This window comes from Saccoglossus kowalevskii, chromosome 15 (assembly GCF_978046115.1).
Source record: "Saccoglossus kowalevskii chromosome 15, keSacKowa6.1, whole genome shotgun sequence".
Lineage (NCBI taxonomy): Eukaryota > Metazoa > Hemichordata > Enteropneusta > Harrimaniidae > Saccoglossus > Saccoglossus kowalevskii.
The window spans coordinates 21,472,426-21,496,238 of record NC_140655.1 but is presented as its reverse complement, the minus strand read 5'-3'; the positions used below and the strand labels follow the sequence as shown (position 1 = coordinate 21,496,238).

The window sequence follows — 23,813 nt, the reverse complement described above, 5'->3', positions numbered from 1 at the left end:
AGCTATGCGTATTTTCCTTACTATATCTATCTATGTTATCGTCCACCATAACTACACGGCTGTGTTTGTTTGTTTGCTGGTTGGTTACTGTCGTAACCCTCACGTGACCATGGCGCATTTAACACCTGACATATGGCTTGAGATTACAGCTGATTCCGTATAGTAGGTTTCGGCCTCCGTGCCTCGCGGGATATTGAAAGCCAACTGAAATTAACAAATGGTCATATTTATGAAAACCATAACCAAGTCATTTGGCAGGACATTTATACATAAAATTATGCTATCAACTAAACTTTCCACCCCATAATCATTATCTTCGCCAGCAAAGGAACGTTCGTTTCGGGTCACCCCTCCAGACTAACCCTTGGCAGATTGAACCACGAGGGTGTGTATGTAATAGGCGCCCCTAACGACAAGGAAGGGGAGATGCGACACAAATAAACAGCCAATCATCTATCTTGTATCAAAATAAAGTAGATCGGATGTTTTTAAAATGGAGACCCAAGCAGACTACAGATCACGCACTGGCAGTTTTTCAAGATAAAAAGCCCCATTGATCACCAAAATCATGCAATTGAGGAGTTTGTTGCAACGAGGACAGGGAGTGGCAAATCACGAAAATTGTGCGTCAGTTCACAGTCCCTCTATCCCCGGTCTAGAAACGGTCATTGTATTATGTGTGAATTGGCCTCCTTCCCTGGCAAAAGCGCATTGCGGGTATGTGCAACGCATTGTCACGTGATCAGTACGCAGCCGGCCACTATTTTTGACAACGTCAGTGTTATGTACTTTTTTACAACTTAGTTGTTTATTCCAGAATTCGTGCTTTTTCACATATTTTTTTAATCAGGATATCTGTATAAGGTCATATTTTAGCCGGCGAGTAGTTCTTTAATTCATTTATTTTACCAGCAGCGACACATTTTAGCAACAAATGTTCATACCTTTACCCAGATATTTGTCGTTTTTGATTTTGGGCTGATTGAAATGAATTCTATTTTATTTACCATACTTCTCGGCGCGAAACCAATATTTGTCTTCGATTTTGACATTTTATGATCGAAATTGGTGGGCTGATTTGTTATTTGTCACACCGCTTTTTATTAATGTTAAATTGTGCGACTTTTATGGATGCTTTTTAGATCGTAAATGCAAAATGACGTTTTGAAATGACAATGTACTCAATTCTGTGCTAAAAAATCATTTATATACAAACATTTAGGCATTGTTATATACTTTTGCATAGAATAAAGTCATTAGTTGTTGTATAGTTTCGATCGACTACGTTAACATGAACGACGCCATTTTGACAAGATTTGTTCAACGATGTTAGCATGTTGGCACGAGAATATTTTGCCCTATTTAAACGAGAAAATGTACATAATACCCGATATTAATTTTTGCATTGCAGGAACTGGGTGTTTATGAGCTGGTAGGCTGGTTGTGATGCGTATCAGGGTTCAAAAAACCTAAATTTCATAGTGATAATTTTGTTTACATGTTTGTTTACGTTGTGGTTGCCCGAATTTGAAATCAAAGTGAAGTCATACAATGAGGTATCGCCTTGCATGACGGTAAATTTTCCGATTTTAATGAATATTTTGACAGTACATGTATCTGTCTGACTTCCTGACTCCCTCGGCCCGGGTGTGAACGGTTTGTTTACCCGCACCGCGGTTCGAGACAAAAGAATGCCAGTCGTTTCCAGACCTGGGATAGAGGGACTATGGTCAGTTCAACTCTTGAATGATCAAGTTTTTTCGCTCAGAGTTGACAGTTTCATTACTTTGTTAAAACATGGTCGACATATATATCTGTTACTTTGCTGACGAAATATGTCACAAACAGCAACCAGTGGCGGCGGCTCCGTGGGGGCGGTTGCCCCCACGAAAAATAGGTCGTAGGGGCGTCGCCTCTACGAAAAAATAAGATGAAACACCCGTACCCATCTCCAGAAAACGTAAGAGATATATACCTAAGTGTACCATCAAAATTTTCTCCCAACATGCAGGAATTTCAGAGTGTCTAGATTTCAAAATTTTCCCAGGGGGAGCATGCCCCGGACCCCCCAATAAAGGTCGCGCTTCGGCTCGATTTGTTGACATTCACATAAAATCTTGGGTGACAACTTGAAAATGCAGCGCCGGTTTATTGGGTTTGGCAAACAATCGAAACACACTCTACACGCACGGTTATTAGAATTATTTTGAAGTAACCGTGCTACACGTCGCCATTTCCGACATTTGATTGGGCGCTTTTCCAACAGGCGCATCCAATCAAACCTGGCCATTTGTTAACATAAAATACGCGTTTACCCAGGCTGATCCCGCACGGGTTGGTGGAGTCGGCAATAAGTCGGCACCAAAAATCCGTGCGATTTGGACGTATGATAATCATAAACACTATGATAAAGCCCAACTAAGCTGAGATGGCAGTAATTTGCGTGAATCTGTCGGCGAATATTTTAAGACAACTTATACTTTTGAAGCAAAATAGTTCGCGATGTTTAATTGTGGTGATTAAAACCAAAATCATGAAAAAAATAATCTAATTTACGTAGTCCTTTCACAGTGTACCCTTTCACTTACTTGTCGCGCCTCTAAAGTATGTGCCCAATCAGAGTTAGTCTAGCCTTGTGCGGCAATGAAAATAAAACAAAATGACGATGTGAAAACGTGAAGGGCACACTTTAAAACGTTCTGCTGAACAGGATTTTTCAAGGTGAAGTGGTGGTCGAATAAGCTGACCTGACTGGCGAAGATGTATTTAACCTTGAAACCCACTAATAAGCGATGCAAAATGTATTCGCAGTATTACTGTTCAAACGATTTGTATATTACTGTACAACGGGTTATCATCAACAGCAGTACAACATGGTATAAAACTGTATTTTGCGACAAAATTTCAAAGAGCGCAATCATAAAGTATTATTTTATTTTTAAAAGTCAGATTTAAAAATAATTCAACACAAACACCTCAGCATCACAATATATGTTCATCCCATGATACTTTATAATGAATGAGATATAAAGATATATCTTCATGATTACTGTCGTACAACACCGCCCTCTTGCGACACATGATGGTTAGAGTATGGCGGGCGAAAATCCCGGGCGAAAATGATATCAACATGAACCATGGTTATACTCTATACTAGTATTTCAACTAAATGGCGCATGCGTGTTAGTGACTGGGTACGTATACTATATGATAGAGTGGCGTTGATTTAGAGTATCGGTATATGACCAAAACCTGAATCATACTAAAAATCTCCCACCTCCTGAGTCCTAATTTCTCCCCAAACCGTATAATCCTAAGATTTTGCAAACATGAATTGACGGAGCAATTGATAATAGCCATGGCGAGAATATTGCATACCTCTATTCTACACCAATTCATTCATCCAGAGTTATGGGGAAACCAGAATTGTAATTGGTTTATTACAGCCTATGACATGATGGGAGTGTGTACATATCATACATATTCGAATACGAACACAACGTTCGGCACTATCAATGTGGTGAAACCTCATTGACGGTGCTGAACGTGACATAGCATGTAACGTAAATTTTATCCCAAGTCCCATTATCTCAGGGCCAGGGTGTGAAAGGTTTGTTTACCCACAACACGGTTCGAGACAAACGAACGCTAGCCGTTTCCAGACCGGGGATAGAGGGACTGCATTGTAACATCACTATATTGTCTCTTGTTTTCACCATCGTTCAATGCCGCAATGTATTTAGTTCGTTTTTAGTTATTTGTCGTATTTCTGTCGTATTTCTGCATTGTTTACTTGTTTGTTACCGCCGGTAATCGTTTGTAACCGTTTTATAAATTTTTGAAAAATCAAGAAAAATTGAAAATTTCCCTTCTCGCTACCTTAATGTGATTTATTCTGAACCTGTAAATGTGTCAAACGGATGATCGGTATCCCGATGGTACATGGCAGGGAATTCGATTCCCACATTATCCGTGCCAAATTGGTGTTGGCCTACCCGTGGGGTTTCATGGTCCTTTTTTCCTGTCCAGTTGATTTATTATTTACCCGCTGATCAAAAAAGGATCTATCTATCTATTCCACCTGATACGTTCTACCTTAAAAAACGTCCAAAATACTAATTGTATCACACCACTCGTCGGATAAATACCTGTAATATTGTGACGCGATGGGGCGCACGAAAAACACTCGGTCATATCTTTAAACGTGTTTGTGGGGGGGGGGATAAAATCGTCATTCTTTTCTGCTCACCGATGAGCACAGAACGCACGTCGCGAGATTTGATACAGTGGTGGGCGAGATGTATATTTATATGTGCTTGTATCAAATGCTGCTTCATATTTGCATCAGGGAAGTGGCCGCTGATGGCGGGCTAACGAATGTCTACTTCGGTATGAACGATTATGTTCACAGGTATGAATCATGTGTATAAACTGGACACTAAACACGGGAACACTCGGTGGCCACTGGGGCGGACTAACGAATGTCCACTTAGGGTTGGACGTTTATGTTCACAGGTCTGATTGTGCTTAAACTGGACACAATACACGGGAACACTCGGCAAATACACATTTGACACAAATCGCACACGCAGCGAGAAAGCGGTATTTGAAGCAAGCCACCCCAGTAAAAATAATGGATCGTCCTTAATATCAACAACGCGTATCGTAGAGCATAACAGAAGCGACATAAATGTACAGTAGTGACCAAATGACTGTAAGTATGCTATTTTTTATTTTAAATTGCTTCTTCCGCCCATAAAACAAACAAACACAGTCCGACTAATACAGGCTCTATGACGAATGGTCTTATAGAAGATATGACAAGTACAAGTACACACGGTCGACCCTCAACGATGTGGTGTACGTGGAAAAGGGTGATCTGGTGGGCATCACATATTCTTCTCGCGGAGTGGCCATGTAGCCACATTCGTAATGCAACGGGTCATACAGGGTCGTACTCACCCAAACATGGTAAGTAAGGTGTCAGTTTTATTACTCCAGTCCACATTATTTCTCCGTGAAAAACAAAACAAAAAAAACGTGTCACTGTAGCTTTAAAAAAAATGAGGGTGGTCTATATTTAAAATGGCATTTCGTCGGATTTTTTTACCCAGCCAATCATTGGTGCTATAGGTATCGGAGCAGTCAGAATATTTTCAAAAGAATCTTCCTGCCACTGATATAATTTGGACAACCGGTTACTCTCGGAAGTACACTTTGTTATATCTGAAGAAAACGTGTATGATACTTGGCTTATTTTTTTTTGCTTGTATATGCGCGATATGCATTAACTTTTTCCCCACCAGTTCCCTCTTTTCATCACAAATTTACATATTAGTCCCGTTTATAGTCTGCACTTCCCTTCAGACGATTGAAAAGAAAATAACCAATTTTTTTTAGTAAAAACTGACAATTGACTCAAATTTTGTCTGTTGGCTCCAAAATCAGGATTTATTTTCAGGAATATTGAAGAATATAAGAAAAAAATGCAGAAAAAATTGTGCTAGAAAGTCTGGTGGTGCCAGGTTAATACTGTCCGCATGGTTGGTACCGTATGTGGGAACTGTCATCCAGTTCGTTTGTTATAAGCAGGGATATGACTACTACAGCAATGGTTAAACTAGTCTCTGTTTTTCTTAATATTAACGCAATTTTTTGCCAGGAAAGTATTATTAGATTCAGTTTGTGTTTTTTATCACAAATGTGGCAATGCCGTAACAGACCATACATGCTCAATCTTCTTACTTCAGGTTTATTTATAATATGTATCATCGAAATGTCTTAAACACAATAATATTTTAGTATAGAATAATGCATGAATGGAGTGCAATCGTTGATATATTGATCAATATGAGGAACGCAAGCCCGAGACGAGGTAAAATATGTGTACGAATGCACAACACGAATGCAATATTTGATTTACAATACGTTCACCCTAAGCCTGGGTTTATACTAGCCTAGTTGCGGTCAATTGATTATTTTCACATAACATTTACATATGGAAGATATCAAGGATTAACGCCGACGTTTACAACGTATAACAACTTATGAATATTCATGACTAACCACTGATATTGAATTAATTTTAGATCGGTGTGCGCCTAGTACCGTAACTTCAATATTTTGTATTTTCTATAAATATATGCGTCTCCCAGACAATCACGATATCGATCTCCACGACACGTATGCCGACATCGTATATATGTGGCGGGTGGACATTATCTAGATAATGCTCCGCGGACGGACGGACGGACAGACAGAATAAAATACATGGTGATCCCTTTTTCTTCTTCAAATTATACGTTTCCGTCACGAAATTACTAGGACTGACATTACGGGTCATATTAGTGATACAAAGAAACGTACAAAGCTAGAGATTTGCTTATAAACGTATTTATAAAAATAAATTGTAAAAGCCGATCATCAGCTTTCATTCAAATTCATTCAATGATGATTGGCTCAAATACACATTGTTAACGCCCATAATGAGCGCACGTGTCATCACGTGACATGGCTTGCTGATTGTATAATCACAGGGAGCCCAGGAACTATAATCAACTGTAATACGCAGTCTCTATGAGCGGGGGGGGGGGTATCGGCTGGTATCTAGTGTAAGAAATAGACAAGGGATGAAGGCTCCAGCCAGCTCACATTTTTTAAACTCGAAAAAACAGACGAAAAAAATAAAAAATAAAATCTAAAAAAAATACCAGATTGAAGAATATTAGTTGCTCCTTCGAATTTCGCCAAAGCCTTACCTACATTTTGCCGATATCTGCAGAATAAATCAAGAAAACTACACAAATTGACTCCATTTAGGAATTCCTAACGGTTAGTCCGAACGCATGACACCGTTGGAGGCGTGGCCTGTTCAGCATTTGTCAACAACCAATCACATGACTGGTTACGAACCAGTTGAGCAAGGCTAACCGAGTCGTGACCTCGATGTGGTTCGTAACCAGTCTTGTGATTGGTTGTTGACAAATGCTGAATAGGCCACGCCTCCAACTGTGCCATGCGTTCGGGCAAACCGTTAGGAATTCCTAAATGGAGTAAATTTGTGTAGTTTTCTTGATTTATTCTGCAGATATCGGTAAAATGTAGGTAGGGCTTTGGCGAAATTTGAAGAAGCAACTAATATTCTTCAACCTGGTATTTTTTTTATATTTTATTTTTCATTCTTTTCGTCTGTTTTTTCGAGTTTAAAAAATGTGAGCTGGCTGGAGCCTTCATCCCATGTCTATTTCTTACACTAGATACCAGCCGATACCCCCCCCCCCCCCGCTCATAGAGACTGCGTATTACAGTTGATTATAGTTCCTGGGCTCCCTGTGGTATAATACTGAACTTATTTCATTAATATTTTAACTAGAACCATAACGGTAGCCGTGCTAGAACCATTGGCCCATGAGGGTCTATGCTAGAATCATGGAGGTATAAACAGATGCTAGAACTAACGTTAACGTTATCCGGATTCTAATGTCCGTTTTGATTTATACAAATAAGTATTTATAAAACGTGTAGAAGGACCACAGCTTTATGTCCCTTCACTGGGTTTAAAATGTTTCCAATTGCATGAATTCCTAAAAGAGATATATTTGATCATGGAAGGTACTAACGGACCTTCCATAATTTGGTGTAGTGGGTAGTTAGTGTTAATCTATATATGCAGTAATTATGTTATAATACGGTAATAGTGGGGTGAATAACTACAAAACATATTCGTCCTTAATGTGAAGTTGGTTGCGTGTGTTAACGCAGCGCTAAATTTGAAAACATAAAAACAAGTCAAATATTGCACTTGTGATCTATGGAATATAACGGAGATTTGTGTCATCGCCTCAGAAATGTTTATCTTTTGTGTGAACGGTAAAAGAAACATACCCCACACTTTGGCCCAGCCATACTTTCGCCCATGACCAAATCCAAAACCAATGATCTATTAGGACCCATCTGTTGTATTCCCAACCAGTAGCTAATGCAGTTTTTAAAAGTAATGGAAATCGACAACATTCACAGACACCTAATATACAAATACCGCGTTATTTACCGTGACTCACACCGTGACCCAATCTCCCCAGGCAGAGTTCTATTACGAATATATCTCTGCCACCACGCGATCTTATGCTTGTCGTTGATTGGTCGATGCGTCACAGTGGTACTACTTTCAAAGACGCTCACCAAAACATTGCCATGGAAGTGTTCGATTTTCGAACCCAACGAAAGCGTGCGCGTTATTTACTCACACCGTGACCGTAAATAAAGACAATTTAAAAACCTACATTACGTTGTTTTTGAACAAAATTCCGGCAATAACAATTTCTGGTCCTCGTAACATTAAAATTTACATATATGCACAGTATAAAGGGAATTTTTGTATGCCCTATATTGATGTTAACGACGCCCTGTGTACCCGGACTCGTGGCACAAAATACGCTCGCGGAAACTAAAGATACACCGCACCACGTGATAATAACACATGTGATATTGGGATGAATACCATTATGTTATGAAATGCCCACAACATATTACAATCAGGAACAAATTGTTTGACTCAATTAGAAATAAAACTGTTAATTTCCATTTGATGGATGAAGAGTCAGAATTTAAAATACATTATGGGTAACATTTTTATAAAAGAAAGTATGGTTATGCGATACAGTAATTATCAATTCCCTGATTTTTCCAAGCCCTTTTGTTAAACTGTTTTAGTATGTTTTTGTTTATGTATTTATGTATTGTTATTTAGTTATACTAGTGGATTTGACTATGTTCTTATTATTGTAAACTGGCATGGTGTTTATGGTTTTTACGATCTGTGGCCTTTTTCATAGCGAAAACTGTGCTTGCTTAGAGTCGTTGTTTGGCATTTCTGCCAGAGTCACGGTTACTTTCTTAAGTAACGAGCGAAAATCATCATTGGCTGATACCAACGCTTAGACAGGTATCAACACATTGCAAGCAGACAAAATTGCGCCGTCTAGAGGCAGTTGAAAGAGAACACGGAACTGAGATAAATAACTTGTATCGTGTTTGTGTATATCTCGACGTCGACTGTTGAAGATCATTTTGACACGTACGTTGAACGGAACTGATGCCCCCTTGTGCAAATACTGATCCTTTACCACGTGTCTTACAGATGGTTATCATTTGTTCATGGGTCACCAACCTTTCATCATATTCGCAGGTAAGTACAGGAAGGGCGGCGGACTACACGACATCGTTGCATTCATGTATGGCGTAAACTTAAACAGTGTTTCGTAGCGGACGAACTAACTGTACAGCGTACACCAATTGCCACGTGACTGCAGCTAGGCCATTGCTTGTCCTCTGCTTCGTGCAAAATTCATCCACCGTTGGGTATGGTTTCCTTGTCACTAAGAAACCGCAAGTTCACCTTGAAGCGTGTAATGTATCAACATTTGTTGTAGCTTTGACCTCGGAATAAATTAAGTGTCCGGGCTCGAGTGCGCTCTTATGGCAACAGGATTGACTATAGTCGGTCGGCAAATACTTTGTATAATAATAATAATTATCTATTGCGTTCGTATCCCTATTACGATTTTGACTAAAATGCAATACAGATGTGAATAAAGACAAACAAACAATTATATGTGTTGAAGGAAAGTGTCTTTCAGGTTATGATCATTCAAAAGTTCTGGTCGGTACCCCCCCCCCCCACTCATGCACATCGAACCTTATTGTTTCGCCTTTTTTTACTGGAAGCTTTCAGAAGCCATTGCTGTTGAAGCTTGGTTATTATTCACATCAATTCTATTTCAAGGAAGTATGTCTTACACTATTTGTTCTTTTATCTGGTAAATTAGTAAATCAAATGGCCCCTTATTTTCAAACAGATTAAGGCCAGACTTTTTTTATTCCTTGTTTCGCAATAAGGCAATTTTTTTGAGGAGGGCGAAAAAAAAAAAAAAATTAATTCTTTTTTTCCGTTAGATTTGTGTGATTCTCATAGAATTGTAAGTGAAATCATTGGTCGGAGAGAAGAAATGAAATAAAATTTTATTCCATGTATAACCTGAAATTACGCTGAAATATAATTATATTTTTATTTCATTTTCGGCTCCTGCGACGGGTTTGCAAAACAAGGGATAATAAAAGTCTGGCCTAAAGGGTGGTGGTCGTTGCACCGCATTTGGTTCGATATGGGACTCATAGTGATGTACACAACGCGTGTAAAATACATTGTTTATTTACATGAAATTCGAACACGCGCTTCGTGACGACCACCGCCCATTTTTTAGTTGACAACATGTCATGTGGTATTTCCATTGAAAAGCTGGGCCATGCTTTGTAATCCCCTAGTCCTCAATTTTGATATTATTCGTCGATATTAAGGTTCTGTTAATTTATACCCTGAGTAAATTTGCTAATAAGCCAACTAGCTACTTCAACAGTATTTTCTCCACATACAATCTGTTTTCAAAACTTGAGTAGATTTTTCTTACAATAATAAAATAAGCATATTTCACATTTTGAAATTAATAAAACTTTGACACGACATATATGTATATTTTAAGAATTTAATTATTTATTCAGTTTTGCACTTAAATTAATATGTTTGAAATGCAACTAATCTGGCTGAAACTAAAGTGGTTTTCCACATTTGTTTTTAATCTCATTTTGCTTTGCTTATAATAATTAATTATTTTTTTTAAATATTAAAATGTTTGATATACATTGCATGTCACTTAGGTTGTTTGTTTATTTGTTTGTTTGTTTGTTTACACAAATTATGATTGTGTACTGTATTACCACTGTGGTACTCTGATTTTAACACTCTGAAATTATAAATGCAATATAAAAGAAAACACATAATTTTTAATATTTTTGGTTGATATGATAAGTTAATTAATGTTGTATGATTTATCAGAAACTAAAAATGGTGATTTTGCTTTGCATTGTATGTTATTCTTTAGATGAAAAATGCAAAATGTGCATGTGGAGTGATTGTTATTTTTACGTACCCAAAAAAACAGTGCATATGCGTATTATAGAATTTCATTGTTTCATCGAAGAAGTACTCAGTTGTATACTGTGGGAATAACTTTTTCAGATTATATCATAATCCAATATACTCATCATAATAAAGTGTGACAAATCAATAAAAAAAATATCATTACCAGGGTATTATTATTTGTCATTATAAAACAGAAAGAACTAGGAAATCCAGCATTTTTACAGCTGTCATTCTATGTATTGTAGTATTTAATTCTTTGCTTAATGGCTTCCTGAAATGGATTGTTTATTAATGTAACTGTAAAAGAGTTAATTATTCACTGGGTTTTAATTTTGCTTATTTCGCTGACTGGAAAATGTGCTAAATTAAAACCCAGTGAATATGTAAAAATGAACATAGATTACATTATCTAAATGATAAAACCGTGAATTTAAAACACACTAAATATGCCTGAAATGCTAAATCAGTGAAATTTCAACCCAGTGAAAATTAGTCATTTTACAGTAATTAAATTTATTCATCTTATTTAGTATAACAATGTCTGTTTTTATTTATCTAAGGAAACAAAACAATGGTACAAAATGACAAAGATGCAAGACTTCGGTGAAGTAGGACTATTTTTGTTAGCATTCTTTCTACTTAGTAACTACAGTGCGGTTGCTACGGAAACCAATTTTGATGTCACCAAACATCTAGTACATAGCTATGATACTAAAGATGGTTGTCAGGCGGCCGTCTTTGATGACCTCTTTACTGATGAACTCCTAGAACAGCTTCGTATTGCAGCATTTCATTTTAGCATATGGAATTATCATGATAAACTTGGGGATGTTGATAAATCAAATTTATTATGGAGGTCCGAAATGCAACTGGAATTTTTTTCCAAAACATATTTGTGGGAGGCCATGAGCAGAGCGGTATCTGGTGTCACACACAAAACACTCTATCCATTTTCTGTAATGGGCACTATCACAAGAAGGTTTGAACCATTAGTTTTGGAAGAGACAACAAGTGACGATTTTATGCTGATGCTGTTTTTGAGTGATATTAACTGGAAAAAGAATGACTATGGTAACCTGTCCCTCTACTCCAGACACCGCAATGGATCTGTATCCAGTATTCTATGGACGGCTCATCCCCAGTCTGGTCGTGTCACCTTCTGGAATGGCACTATTCCACATATGTATCACCCTCCCTCCATTGCACAGGTTTTCAGTGGTCTTATTCTGTTGGTTCAGGCTACAGATTCAAAAGAAAAATATGAATATGAATTGGAGAAATCCAAAAAGGTTAGTTTGATCGAAATACTGCCTCAGAGTTAAATGTAAGCGATAAATCATACATTAACCTACAGTCTCTTGTCCATTCACTTTCTTATTGAAACACTAACAACAACTAATTTTATCTTTTGTGTTAAGTTTAGAATTGTCTAACAATGCTTTAATTAAATTTCCGGCATGTATTATAGAATTCAAAATGAAACAGAAAAAAATACAATAGAATTGAATAGTAATTGAATAGAATAAAATTGAATAGAATCAAAATAGAATAGAATAGAAATTGAAAAGGAATAGATTAGAGTAGAATAGAATTGAATTGAAAAGGAATAGATTAGAGTAGAATAGAATTGAATTAAATAGAATAAAAATAGAATAGAATTGAAAAGGAATAGATTAGAGTAAAATAGAATTGAATTGAATAGAATAGAATAAAAAGGAATAGAATTGAACAGAATTGAAAAGGAATAGATTAGAGTAGAATGTAATTGAATTGAATAGAATAAAAAAGAATAGAATTGAAAGAGAATAGAACAGAATTGAAAAGGAAAAGATTAGAGTAGAATAGAATTGAATTGAGTACAATACAGTTGAATAGAATCAAAAAGCAATAGAATAGAATTGAAAGAGAATAGAATTGAAAAGAAATAAAATAGAATAGAATTAAGAAATGAAAACTACTGATAAATGAGTTATCCCTATTATTTCTTATTGTATTTGTAGAGACTTTTGGAAACTGAAAATATATTCTTCAAATCTGAGGTATTTCCCACATTACCAGGCATAATACCAAAATATGATTTAGATAAACATCTTACAAGAAAATTCTATGATGGAGAGGGAAGGTAGGATTTATTTAATTATCATATTCACACATTCGACCTACTTGTACTCCATATATTTGACCAATCAAATTCAAACATTCATACATGTGACCAATCAAATTCAAACATGCATACATTTGACCAATCAAATTCAAACATTCATGCATTTGACCAATCAAATTCGGACATTTATACATTTGACCAATCCAATTCAAACATGCATACATTTGACCAATCAAATTCAAACATTCATGCATTTGACCAATTGTCACACGCAACGTAATATTACCGTAATTGGTATAGTACAGGTGTGATGGTTCAAATACCAAAATGGCAACAGTAACAGAAAGACTTCCCTGGCGGCGATGATAAAATACGAACACGGAGCCAACAGATGAGGTTTCAACTGGTACTGGTATTATTATACTCTGCAAACATCAAGTAAAATAACGTGGTAAAACTCCACTACTCCAATAACTAGATACTTAAACTCCAATACAATACAACGAGATCTCCGATCTGAACTCAGTGCTGAACAACTCCCCTATATATATACTCCCACTGTCTATAAATAGACCATTACATCAGCATACATAATGAGTCTGGAACTTACTACATGTACAAATTTCTAGAATGTTCCATTACCTTCTATTGCCTTCTACGGTGTTCTATTACCTATCCAACCAGTTCCTAAAAATCTAGAATATTCTACCCAGACACAGTACGTTTCTAGAACATTCTCAGTGACACGGAAGTGGTAAACAAGTCATATGCGACAGCAATCAAATTCTAACATTCATACATTTTACCAATCAAATTCTAACATTCATACATTTGACCAATCAAATTCAGACATTCATGTATTTGACAAATCAAATTCAAACATTCATACATGTGACCAATCAAATTCAGACATTCATACATTTGACCAATCAAATTCAAACATTCATACATTTGACCAATCAAATTCAAACATTCATACATTTGACCAATCAAATTCAGACATTCATACATTTGACCAATCAAATTCAGACATTCATGTATTTGACAAATCAAATTCAAACATTCATACATGTGACCAATCAAATTCAAACATTCATACATTTGACCAATCAAATTCAAACATTCATACATTTGACCAATCAAATTCAAACATTCATACATTTGACCAATCAAATTCAAACATTTATATATTTGACCAATCAAATTCAAACATTCATACATTTGACTAATCAAATTCAAACATTCATATATTTGACCAATCAAATTCAAACATTCATATATTTGACCAATCAAATTCAAACATTTATATATTTGACCTACTTATACTTCATACATTTGAGCAATCAAATTCAAACATTCATATAATTGACCAATCAAATTCAAACACTCATATATTTGACCAATCAAATTCAAACATTCATATATTTGACCAATCAAATTCAAACATTCATATATTTGACCAATCAAATCATCTGACCTATCATCGATATCTGTATTCTTCATTTTTAGACCTGTTGCAGTTTATGATGATTTATTCACAAAAGAACAATTGGATATATTGTACCAATTTCTCACGACTGTTAAGGGAAAATTGCGTTTTGCTGATACCGATGTCACTTTACCGGAGGACGGTGACAACGTGAACTGGATAAAAATGTTCACAGTATGTCTATTTCACTATTAGTTTAATCTGCTCAACAGCAAATATTAGAAATGCTCCACTTCCTCTTAGACCTAAAATAGAGGAGGCTGGTTGTAGATGTATGTGCAATAATTTCCGAATTTGAGTTGAAAAATATAAAATCCTTCAGCCATTTTATTATGAACAGTGTATTATATTAAAATTATTATGTATGTTTTATACAAAGCGTTTTGTCCCAAAATCGGATTTATTTAAAGTGGGACGGTCATCACCTGCGCACACGTGGGAATCGAGTCCCAAGTGACGATAACAACACACGCTAAAAACGCACAGGATCATGGGTAGACGCTTGTTTGTAAACAATGACACGCTATGGCCATCTGATGCATGCGCAGGTGACTACTCCTCCCATTTAAGTGTTTTTAACTTACTTGCTCAAAACCTTAAGCTATAATTGAGGAAGGAATACAAACCAGTTTATCATTATCACATATTTTTCTTACAATAATTTATTTCTGATTAAAATCTTTTTACAATTAATAATTTTAGTATTAGGGAACAATATATGAATTATTTTAATTCATTGTCAATCTGGTTTTTGAGAAAAAAAAAATGTCGAATTCAGCAGCCATAGACCATAATGAAAACACATCAACACTATAAAATAATATCAATTATGTAATACTTCAAGAAATGAGCAAGGACATTGCAATGACACTATATATATATAACTTTTTCACCATGTGTTACTGGCGAAAATTTCGAGATATTAAGATTTATCCTTGCCATAGGAAACAATTGTAAAATAAAACATTTAATTTACATTATAATATACATCATTTTTCTCTTAACTGAGTATGGTGACCCTATATTTTTAGTTTATTTTTCTTGTCTTTGTTTCATAAACTGCCACATATGCCCGGGGGGTCACTCAATATTAAAACCTTACACCATGTGCGTTCTTGCTAAAAAATAATAGGCCCCTAGGACTGGCAGCACATTGATAAACCATACCCCCTATTGCGGACGCAATGTAAATTTAGTACCCCCTGGAGCAGACATATTGAAGAAAAAAACACCCCTTATTTCAGACATATATTGAGAACATCCTACCCCCTATTGCGAGGATTCTCTGCCGTTTTTTGCAATCAAGTGGAGTGTGATCAACTCAAACAAGTTACTGTGTATGCAACTCCTGTTGGTGTCATTCGTTGTTTGATGAAGAAAGATCAGAACTATTGACATGATTGTGAATATGATCACAATGCACACAACTTTGCCAGGATTCTTATTCCATCGGATACCATTACCATTTTATATTCAACTTTGAGAGAGTTTGGCATGAATGCAGGGCAGAAAACCCAGAAAAAAGCCGGAGCTGAATGAGAATAAGGCCGAGGAGCGAAAGGAGTTTCGGAAGTGTGAATGATTCTGGGAAATGACTTTCTGTATGCGGTTTATTGTATCGACGAAACGAAATGGGATAACACACATAATGAAAATTAAACTGTAATCAGGGAAAATGGGTTTTATACGCACAATATTCACAAAATATTTGCCGAAAATAATAATATTTAATACGCATATGGCTCGTTTCGCTAATTACAGATAATCGAAAATCTGTAATCAGATTCAGGTCTGACACGTAGCAATATTCACAACTGTCAGACGATACTTGACTTGACCAGTATACTAGTATTTACCTTTCAGTCGTGCATTTAACACCATGAAACATTTGTCGAAAATAGCGGGATTTTAATTAGTGAATGGTTCGTTTCGCTAATTATAGACAATTTTTTTATGAAGATTTATACACGATTGAAAGGTAAAAATACCGCTCAAGTTTCGTCCGATAGTTGTGATTATTGTACCTGTAAGACCCTTGTTTCGCAGCGTGATTGCAGATTTCCGATTATCTTTAATTAGCGAAACGAACCGTTTACTTACTTTTACGTTTACTTACTTACGTTTACTTACTTACTAATTAAAATCCCGTTGTTTTCGGCAAATATTTTAGGGTGTTAAATACACGACTGAAAAGTAAATATATTCAATAGAATTGTGGAAAGATATCTTATTGATGTCATGGGATTATAGAAGAGATTATGTAGATTAGATTTATTTACTGTATTTACTTTAAGTTCAAAGGTTTTATTTTTTTGTATTTTCATTAAGTTTTACATTTTTGTACTTCCTTTTAAGTTTTAAATTGTCTGTTTCCTTTTTCATTTATATAGTATGTGCTTTTTCCAATAATTTTTATTGCAGCTCCTAATTACTAATTAGTGAACCCCTGATGTAAAAGGGTAGTAACAAATAAATAAATAAAAATACTGGTCAAGTTTCGTCTCCGGCGGTGGTTTATTGCTTAAATATTATTTTCAGCCATTGTCACTGAATACAGTTTAATTTTTATTATTATTGTGTTATCCCGTTTCGTTTCGTTTTGTTTTGTTTCTTCGATTACAATAAGCCTCCGTATGCTCGTGTTGGAAGTGGCGGCAAAGTCTCGGTGGGAAGGTTCGGGCAGACGTTTGCGGCCTGGTCGGGGCTATGGGTCCGCCAATTCGGGGCCTAGGGCGGTGTATGGGAGTGGTTGTTGCAAGAGGGGGCCTAAAGCGGGCCTATTGCAGACATTAGCATTTTAAAAGGGGCCTATTTGCTCCCTGCGCGGGCCCGCTTTATTTAAAAAACTGTTTTAATACAAGACAGCAGCACCTACATAAACTAAGCCAGTAATACATTCCTCGTATTCAAATTATTATCTTTTTTTTTTTTTTTATGCCTTTTTGTTCCCTTTCTTTTTATGTGGTTATTTTTCTTTTACTAATATCTGATTTGTAACCCTTTTCATCCCCTCCGGGGGATGTTGTGTGTTAATAAATAAATAAATTAGAAGTTGAAAAACACTCTGCTTCCCCGCTAAATTTGGAACGCACATGGGGTAGTAACAGCATATAGAGTGACCCCCCGGGCACATATGTAAGAATAAAGAACATGACATTATTATTTACTATATTGTAAAATGTCACACTTTGAAATAAACATGCACTAATATTCATCATAGTAACCAAATTAATTAATACCTGTTTTTCAGGTTGATTCATTTCTTCCTAGTAACGTTTGGGACGTTGTGTCTCAAGTTGCTCAACACATTAGTAACAACAGAACTGAGTGGTATCCATATGACGTGTCGCTGAATGTTATCAGAAATGCAGATCACACACATATCCATACCGACTGCGAAAAGTTTGAGGTAAATTTTTGTTAATAGAACTCAGACTGAAGAGAGAGGGAGAGAGAAAAAAAGAAATGCTCAAATCGTGTTCTATTCCTTCTGTCAAACATTGTTCACTGAGTAACTGTTTTAGGGGCAAAGACAACTATTGTATTTGTCTGATATCTTGTTTTACGTGATTTTTTGGAGGACGGGTCATATTTTTGGAGCTTGCTCCGAAACATGTCCAGGGAGAACTTTTGGCACATTTTTGTTATCGCAATTTCAATCTATTATAGCTTCAATACACTATTCATGACATGGCTTGCAAGATATCAAAAATAATGCCGTCATTTTTCTAATTTTAGGCGTGAGACAGGAATAAAATGCCTTCAATTGGTTCTAAAACATGCATAACAAATTGTTAAATTTTACAGTCTCAAAAAAATATTTGGCATTTCCCTGTGATACATGTACTGTCTAATGTAATGATATGTATTAGTTTTAATTTACTTGGCAAATGAAAGTATAGAACAAGTTTCAAATAAAAACACATTGGTTTAGTAGCAAGCAATCACACAGTTGCGTAAGCAGGTTACATTATTTAACAGGTAAATAACTAGTTTTTGAGTTGTTAGAAACATTGATTATTACTCAGTTGTGATTATAATAGTATATGTAATATCATTTTGTGGGTTTGTTAAGTGATGCAAATAAAATTTGAATTATCTTCATCCAAAGAAAATGTTTTCGCATGGTTGAACACAAACACTTGATGGTGCCCAGTGAGGAAACATTTCTCGCATGCTCAGTAAAAATATGTTCATTTGTCATTAATTTCTATGCGTGCTTAGTGAGAGTAAATTCACTTATCAATTCTTTTCACTCAAGGATGAATTCACTTTCCTGCTCTATATGAATCCGGATTGGGACGTCAACAAATATGGGGAGACAGTTTACTTCAATGAAATTAATGATCCAATTACTCATTTGGTTGGTGAAAGCACTGGTAATGAACAATACGAACCAATCGGCGCTGTAACACCTAAATATGGACGGGTTGCCATATTTCGTGGTATGTTATAATTTTATAATCAATCCTAACACTAGTACCATTCAACCAATCAGGAATTGTCTTTATTTCTTATTTCTTACTTTTTTTTTTTTTTTTTGCACTAAATTTTCATTAGCTACATCTACATTGTTATACATGTTAATTTCGGGAAAGATGACGGATGTTCATTTTGCATTCATTGGATATGTTAATGAGGGACAATTTTCTTTGACAGTAAAACATTGACATCATTTACTTCTTTTTGCAATTAGACTGTTTTGTTTTTTGACGAAAAGCAATAAAAAAGAAATTCTATTGCAGAGCTGGACAATCAAGATTTAGATTGTCACTCAAGTCTTTAAAATATACAAAGCAACTATGTAATGTATTAGTGTGAAACAAATATGCAGAATCATTGTGACAAATGGGTGATACCATTGCAATGTGTTAAATGTGTGACTTTAATGTGACTGTGAATGTGAAAGTAATGACACATTATGCGAAAGCTGTAGTGTTTCAAACTAGTCAGAAATACATGGCTTAATTTATTACTTACGAAATACTGTATCTATCAGAAGCTTATGAGCTTATGAGGTTATTACGAGAATACCGAAAAATATGCTTGAACTGCCTACAGCGAGAGTATCGACCGACGCTATGTTTGTTTTTATTTTTAGATATTTTATTAATAATCCAGTATTTTATTTTTGGCCTAGGTGCTGCTCTAATAGAGCAAATACGGTGTGTTTTATTTAAATGAAATATGATGGTAAATTAAACTAAAAAAAAATTACAATTTTGATTTATGCATCTAAATTGAATTATAATTGATATATTGCAAACTGAATAGTATAGCTGACTTTTAATTAAAGTATTTAATGAAATTTTAACGTATTAAGTGACATCAGACTGTGGTAACCATGGTAACTAACGTACACTATTAGTGTTGACATTCTTGATCACTGATTTTGGATGATTTATTTAATTTGGTTTCTAGGCACATTCAATATGTTCTATGAAAGTGTAAAAAACATTTGTGAATTTATCAAACTAGTTTGTATTGAAGCTTCTACCTAATTTATGCAGATTATGTGTGTAAAAAGATATTTTTGCATTTTGTATTTCAATACAGTAGTTGCTTGCATCTAATTATACTATGAATATTTACAAGTTAATTAAAGGGCGTGGTCCTGTTCGGTATGGGACGTACATAATGCATGTAAAATACATTGTTTGTTTACATGAAATACGAACACGTACTACACGACAACCATGGCTTAGTAAGCACTGTGTAATAATTCTGAAGATGCACATTAAAATGACTTCTCTTGACATCAATACATAGCATATCAATCTTAAAGGGGCACTTCCAGTTAAGCCTAATCTCACAACAAATTTACTTTCTGGATTAAAATTACAATTGATAACAAAAGATAGATTAACTTTGTAAACAACATAAACAATAGTGTCCCATGATTTTTTGGTGCAATCCATGGGATTGAGCGGTTCCCCTTTAATCTGTTTGTTCACCATATTAAAGTCTAGTGGTTAATTCACTCTTCAGTCTGTGTCATTAAAAGACTGTTTCTAAATAGTACACTTTAAAGTGAAGGATTGTCAATTATGCATGTGGCAAACGACCATAGCTTACAAACAATGGTCTACCCATGAGCCTTTGTGTTTTACCATGCCTTGTTATTGTTGTTTGGCACTCACATTTCCTGCACATTCGCTGGTGAATACTCCTCCGCTTTAATTTCTTGTAATAATCATTTTAAATTTAAAAAAAAAAACAGCGCTACTCAAGTTAATTTTAAGTCAGCTAAATGAGGATATTTCATCACCAAACTTCGTACAAGTATTCTCTGATATATATATATAGGCCCTAAATAACCCATTATCTCTCTTTAAATGCCACTTTGTATCATCTTGAATTTTCAAGGTGAAAGTTCCGGCGATGCACTCCACTATCATCTTGAAGTATTTCATATTTCATCAATGCGGTTGGCCAAGCTATCAAAATCCTCGCCGCGAGCTAAGTCACAAGACGTGCACCACTCTACCGTGTATTTCTATGGGCTCTGCGCGAGCTGTTGTGAAACGCTGGTGAATTACCGCATGGTGTTGTGGAGGGAGTAATGTCCAAACAGAACAACACCGTGCAGCGAATGATGCTTTGTATGGGAAATTAATTATACCGTTACTGTTCAGTTAATTACGAGTTATTAAAAATCATATGGTTAATTACAGGCATAATTCCACATTCTGCCAGACCACCGAGTGCTGACGTACACAATGCTAGATATACATTTGCTGTAAAAGTCAGCAAAGATAAAAGAACAGCCATGGGCAAGTCACTGAGAGAGGTAAGTGATTGCATTTCAAATATGTGGATCTTTAGATCACAGTGACTTTTACTGGGGTCCTAGTGTATGTATAACATCATGGATTTATAAAATTATGGTATGCAAATGTGTGATATGCGATGAAATTCCAACATGAATTGAAAAAATCGCACAAATTGCGAGGTGATCACAAAATTATAAGAAAAACCTACATTTTTATGAACTGGTTCATGTTCATCTTAGATCTTTTTGATAATCATTCTTGCCTTAAATTGTTACAAAGCCTTTAATACACTTGTTTACAATTTATGAATGCGGCAAAAATCTTATTTTATTTTTATTTATACGCAATCATGCATTTCCACTGCATTCTGTAACACTATTCGTTAGATATACAAATGATTGATACCAACGGAATGAAATCGCTTTGAAGATTCGAAAATTACAAGAGTTCAATTCGTGTGCAATTTTTATCGCAAATCACTGAACATAGTTATGAAAGTGAGATCATGTGACCCTTATCTTATCAATCTTATTTCTTTAATTTATTTCTTTAAAGATAATGGAAGAATTTGATGAAGGTTTGACCATTAAAGAATCAGCAATTCTGTCTATGTTGTATCACACTGATATTGATGCCAGCATTTCAGATAAGCTACTGTACGAAACATTGAAGGATATGCAAAATAAACGAGTTGAATTAATGAAGACGAATTTGCATGACGCGAAGAATTTCTTGTTACACAATTCTCATGTGTAGTAAATTCACAGTAAAGGGTTGATTAAATTAAGGGTCTTCAACTTCTATCATTATGTATGGTATAATGTGCCAAGTTTTTTTATTTTATGATTAAAAATTAATTATTAATGAATTTGCACATCATGGTTAATCGACTAAACTAGTTGTGTCGTCTACATGATTTCTCATCTACACTTGATGTGAATGAAGTTGCAAGCCCTTTACTTATCTAATCTTAATTAGAGACTAGTTTCAGTTTACATTGCTGTGTTATTTCAAGTTTAGCCAATCACAATTAACAATTGAATGCCTTAATTTTTCTCAATTTATTTTTTATTTTTCTATAATTTCTTTATTAGTTTTGCAGCAAATAAACATAATTTTCTACAAGTCTCTACTTTTTACTCACAATTTACAAATTCTTCACTGACATTTTAATGGAATAATTTATAAAATAAGATGAAAACTATTGATATATACAAAGTTGCTTTTATTAATCACATAAATTGGTAATGTAAATTACTGATAAAATATATAATATATATATACAGCAAAAACCAATGAATTCTTGCTCTCTCCCTTTATGGTTGTGTCATTGTACATTAATTTACTACCCAGCTTGTTCTGAGATAGGTCTGTCTTTCCATTATAGCTGATGTCGTTGTTATCTCAATCGAAAACTTGATATGACATTTGTTTAACTTTACATACATGTACCAAACAATTATTTCCACATATCACTTTTATTCTAATAATGAATATGCTAATTTTTCAAACAATGGATGGCAGTTGTAGGTTTTCTTCTTTTGATGTATATCAACAGATATCGCCATAGTAACCAAAGTGTGCCTGCCTCATTCTTCATTAATCCTAGCATAAATTCCTGACTATTACGAAGAGGGGGAAACCCACAGATTAATTAACAAGTTTTATGCTGGCCATAAAAAACAATAGATCTTCAAGAGATCTGGTTTAAATGTGCTTTCCATACATAGTTGCTTAGCAACATGAGAATTGTGAACTACACTTAATAATGGTATCTACTATTAGTTCATAAATAATTAAAAAAATTGTTTCCAGTTTATAGTGCCCTTATCTGTCACTCAAAATTCGTTTTTCTAGTTTCTGCTAATATGTGGTAAAAAGGGGAATAAAAATCAGCAAAGAAAAATGAAGCATTGCCACACCAGAAACAAATCTTTTTTTTTAATTAGCCTACACAGAAATAAAGATTCAAATTTGTTTCCATTGATGTACATTATTATTCATTACCAGTATGTACATTTCGCTTGTATATTTCATCCATGCATTCTGACACTGTTAATTACATTAAACCAATATTTAGTCTTACAGTGCCTTATCATTATAACATATCTTGGATATAAATTATGTTTATTTTAATATTTTCTATTATTGCAAATAAAATATTATAGAATGAAAATTAAGAGTGTTTTTATATTTATCGATGAATGACAGGAAAACGTTGCATTGGTGATTGACATCTGTGTACTACGAAAGACAAACCTTTCGTATTTAAGAAAAAATGTACATTTAATTTTAATACTGTAAAATGAATAATTATCACTGGCTTTAAATTTTGCTGATTTATCATTTCAGGCATATTCAGTGGGTTTTATATTCACGGTTTTATCATTTAGATAATGTATTCTAGCCTATATTTGACATATTCACTGGGTTTCAATTTAGCGCATTTTCCAGTCTGCAAAATAAGCA

The 23,813-nt window shown here is 34.9% G+C and overlaps 1 protein-coding gene across 3 annotated transcripts; it reads left to right on the top strand.

Moving 5' to 3' along the window:
* The first annotated feature begins 4,651 nt into the window (after positions 1-4,651).
* On the top strand, positions 4,652-23,520 carry LOC100373740 (uncharacterized). Of its 3 annotated transcripts, XM_085490560.1 has the most exons (9): positions 7,574-9,187; positions 9,727-9,787; positions 11,539-12,267; positions 12,979-13,100; positions 14,592-14,745; positions 17,822-17,980; positions 18,833-19,016; positions 21,246-21,361; positions 21,900-23,520. In XM_085490560.1, exons 3-9 carry the CDS (start codon positions 11,560-11,562, stop codon positions 22,098-22,100), a joined length of 1,644 nt encoding a protein of 547 aa, XP_085346686.1. In that variant the 5' UTR covers positions 7,574-9,187; positions 9,727-9,787; positions 11,539-11,559; the 3' UTR covers positions 22,101-23,520. The 3 variants fall into 3 exon arrangements, with proteins under 3 accessions (XP_085346685.1, XP_085346686.1, XP_085346684.1); XM_085490559.1 differs by lacking the exons at positions 7,574-9,187; positions 9,727-9,787 and adding an exon at positions 4,652-4,714; XM_085490558.1 differs by lacking the exon at positions 9,727-9,787.
* The last annotated feature ends 293 nt before the right edge of the window (positions 23,521-23,813 follow it).

Bases quoted from the DNA above. Each gene is read 5' to 3' on its own strand.
- LOC100373740 (XM_085490558.1), top strand. From the start codon at position 9,095: ATGCCCCCTTGTGCAAATACTGATCCTTTACCACGTGTCTTACAGATG. The intron at 9,188-11,538 runs GTAAGTACAGGA...TATTTATCTAAG, and splicing joins ACCTTTCATCATATTCGCAG to GAAACAAAACAATGGTACAA. The intron at 13,101-14,591 runs GTAGGATTTATT...CTTCATTTTTAG, and splicing joins TTCTATGATGGAGAGGGAAG to ACCTGTTGCAGTTTATGATG.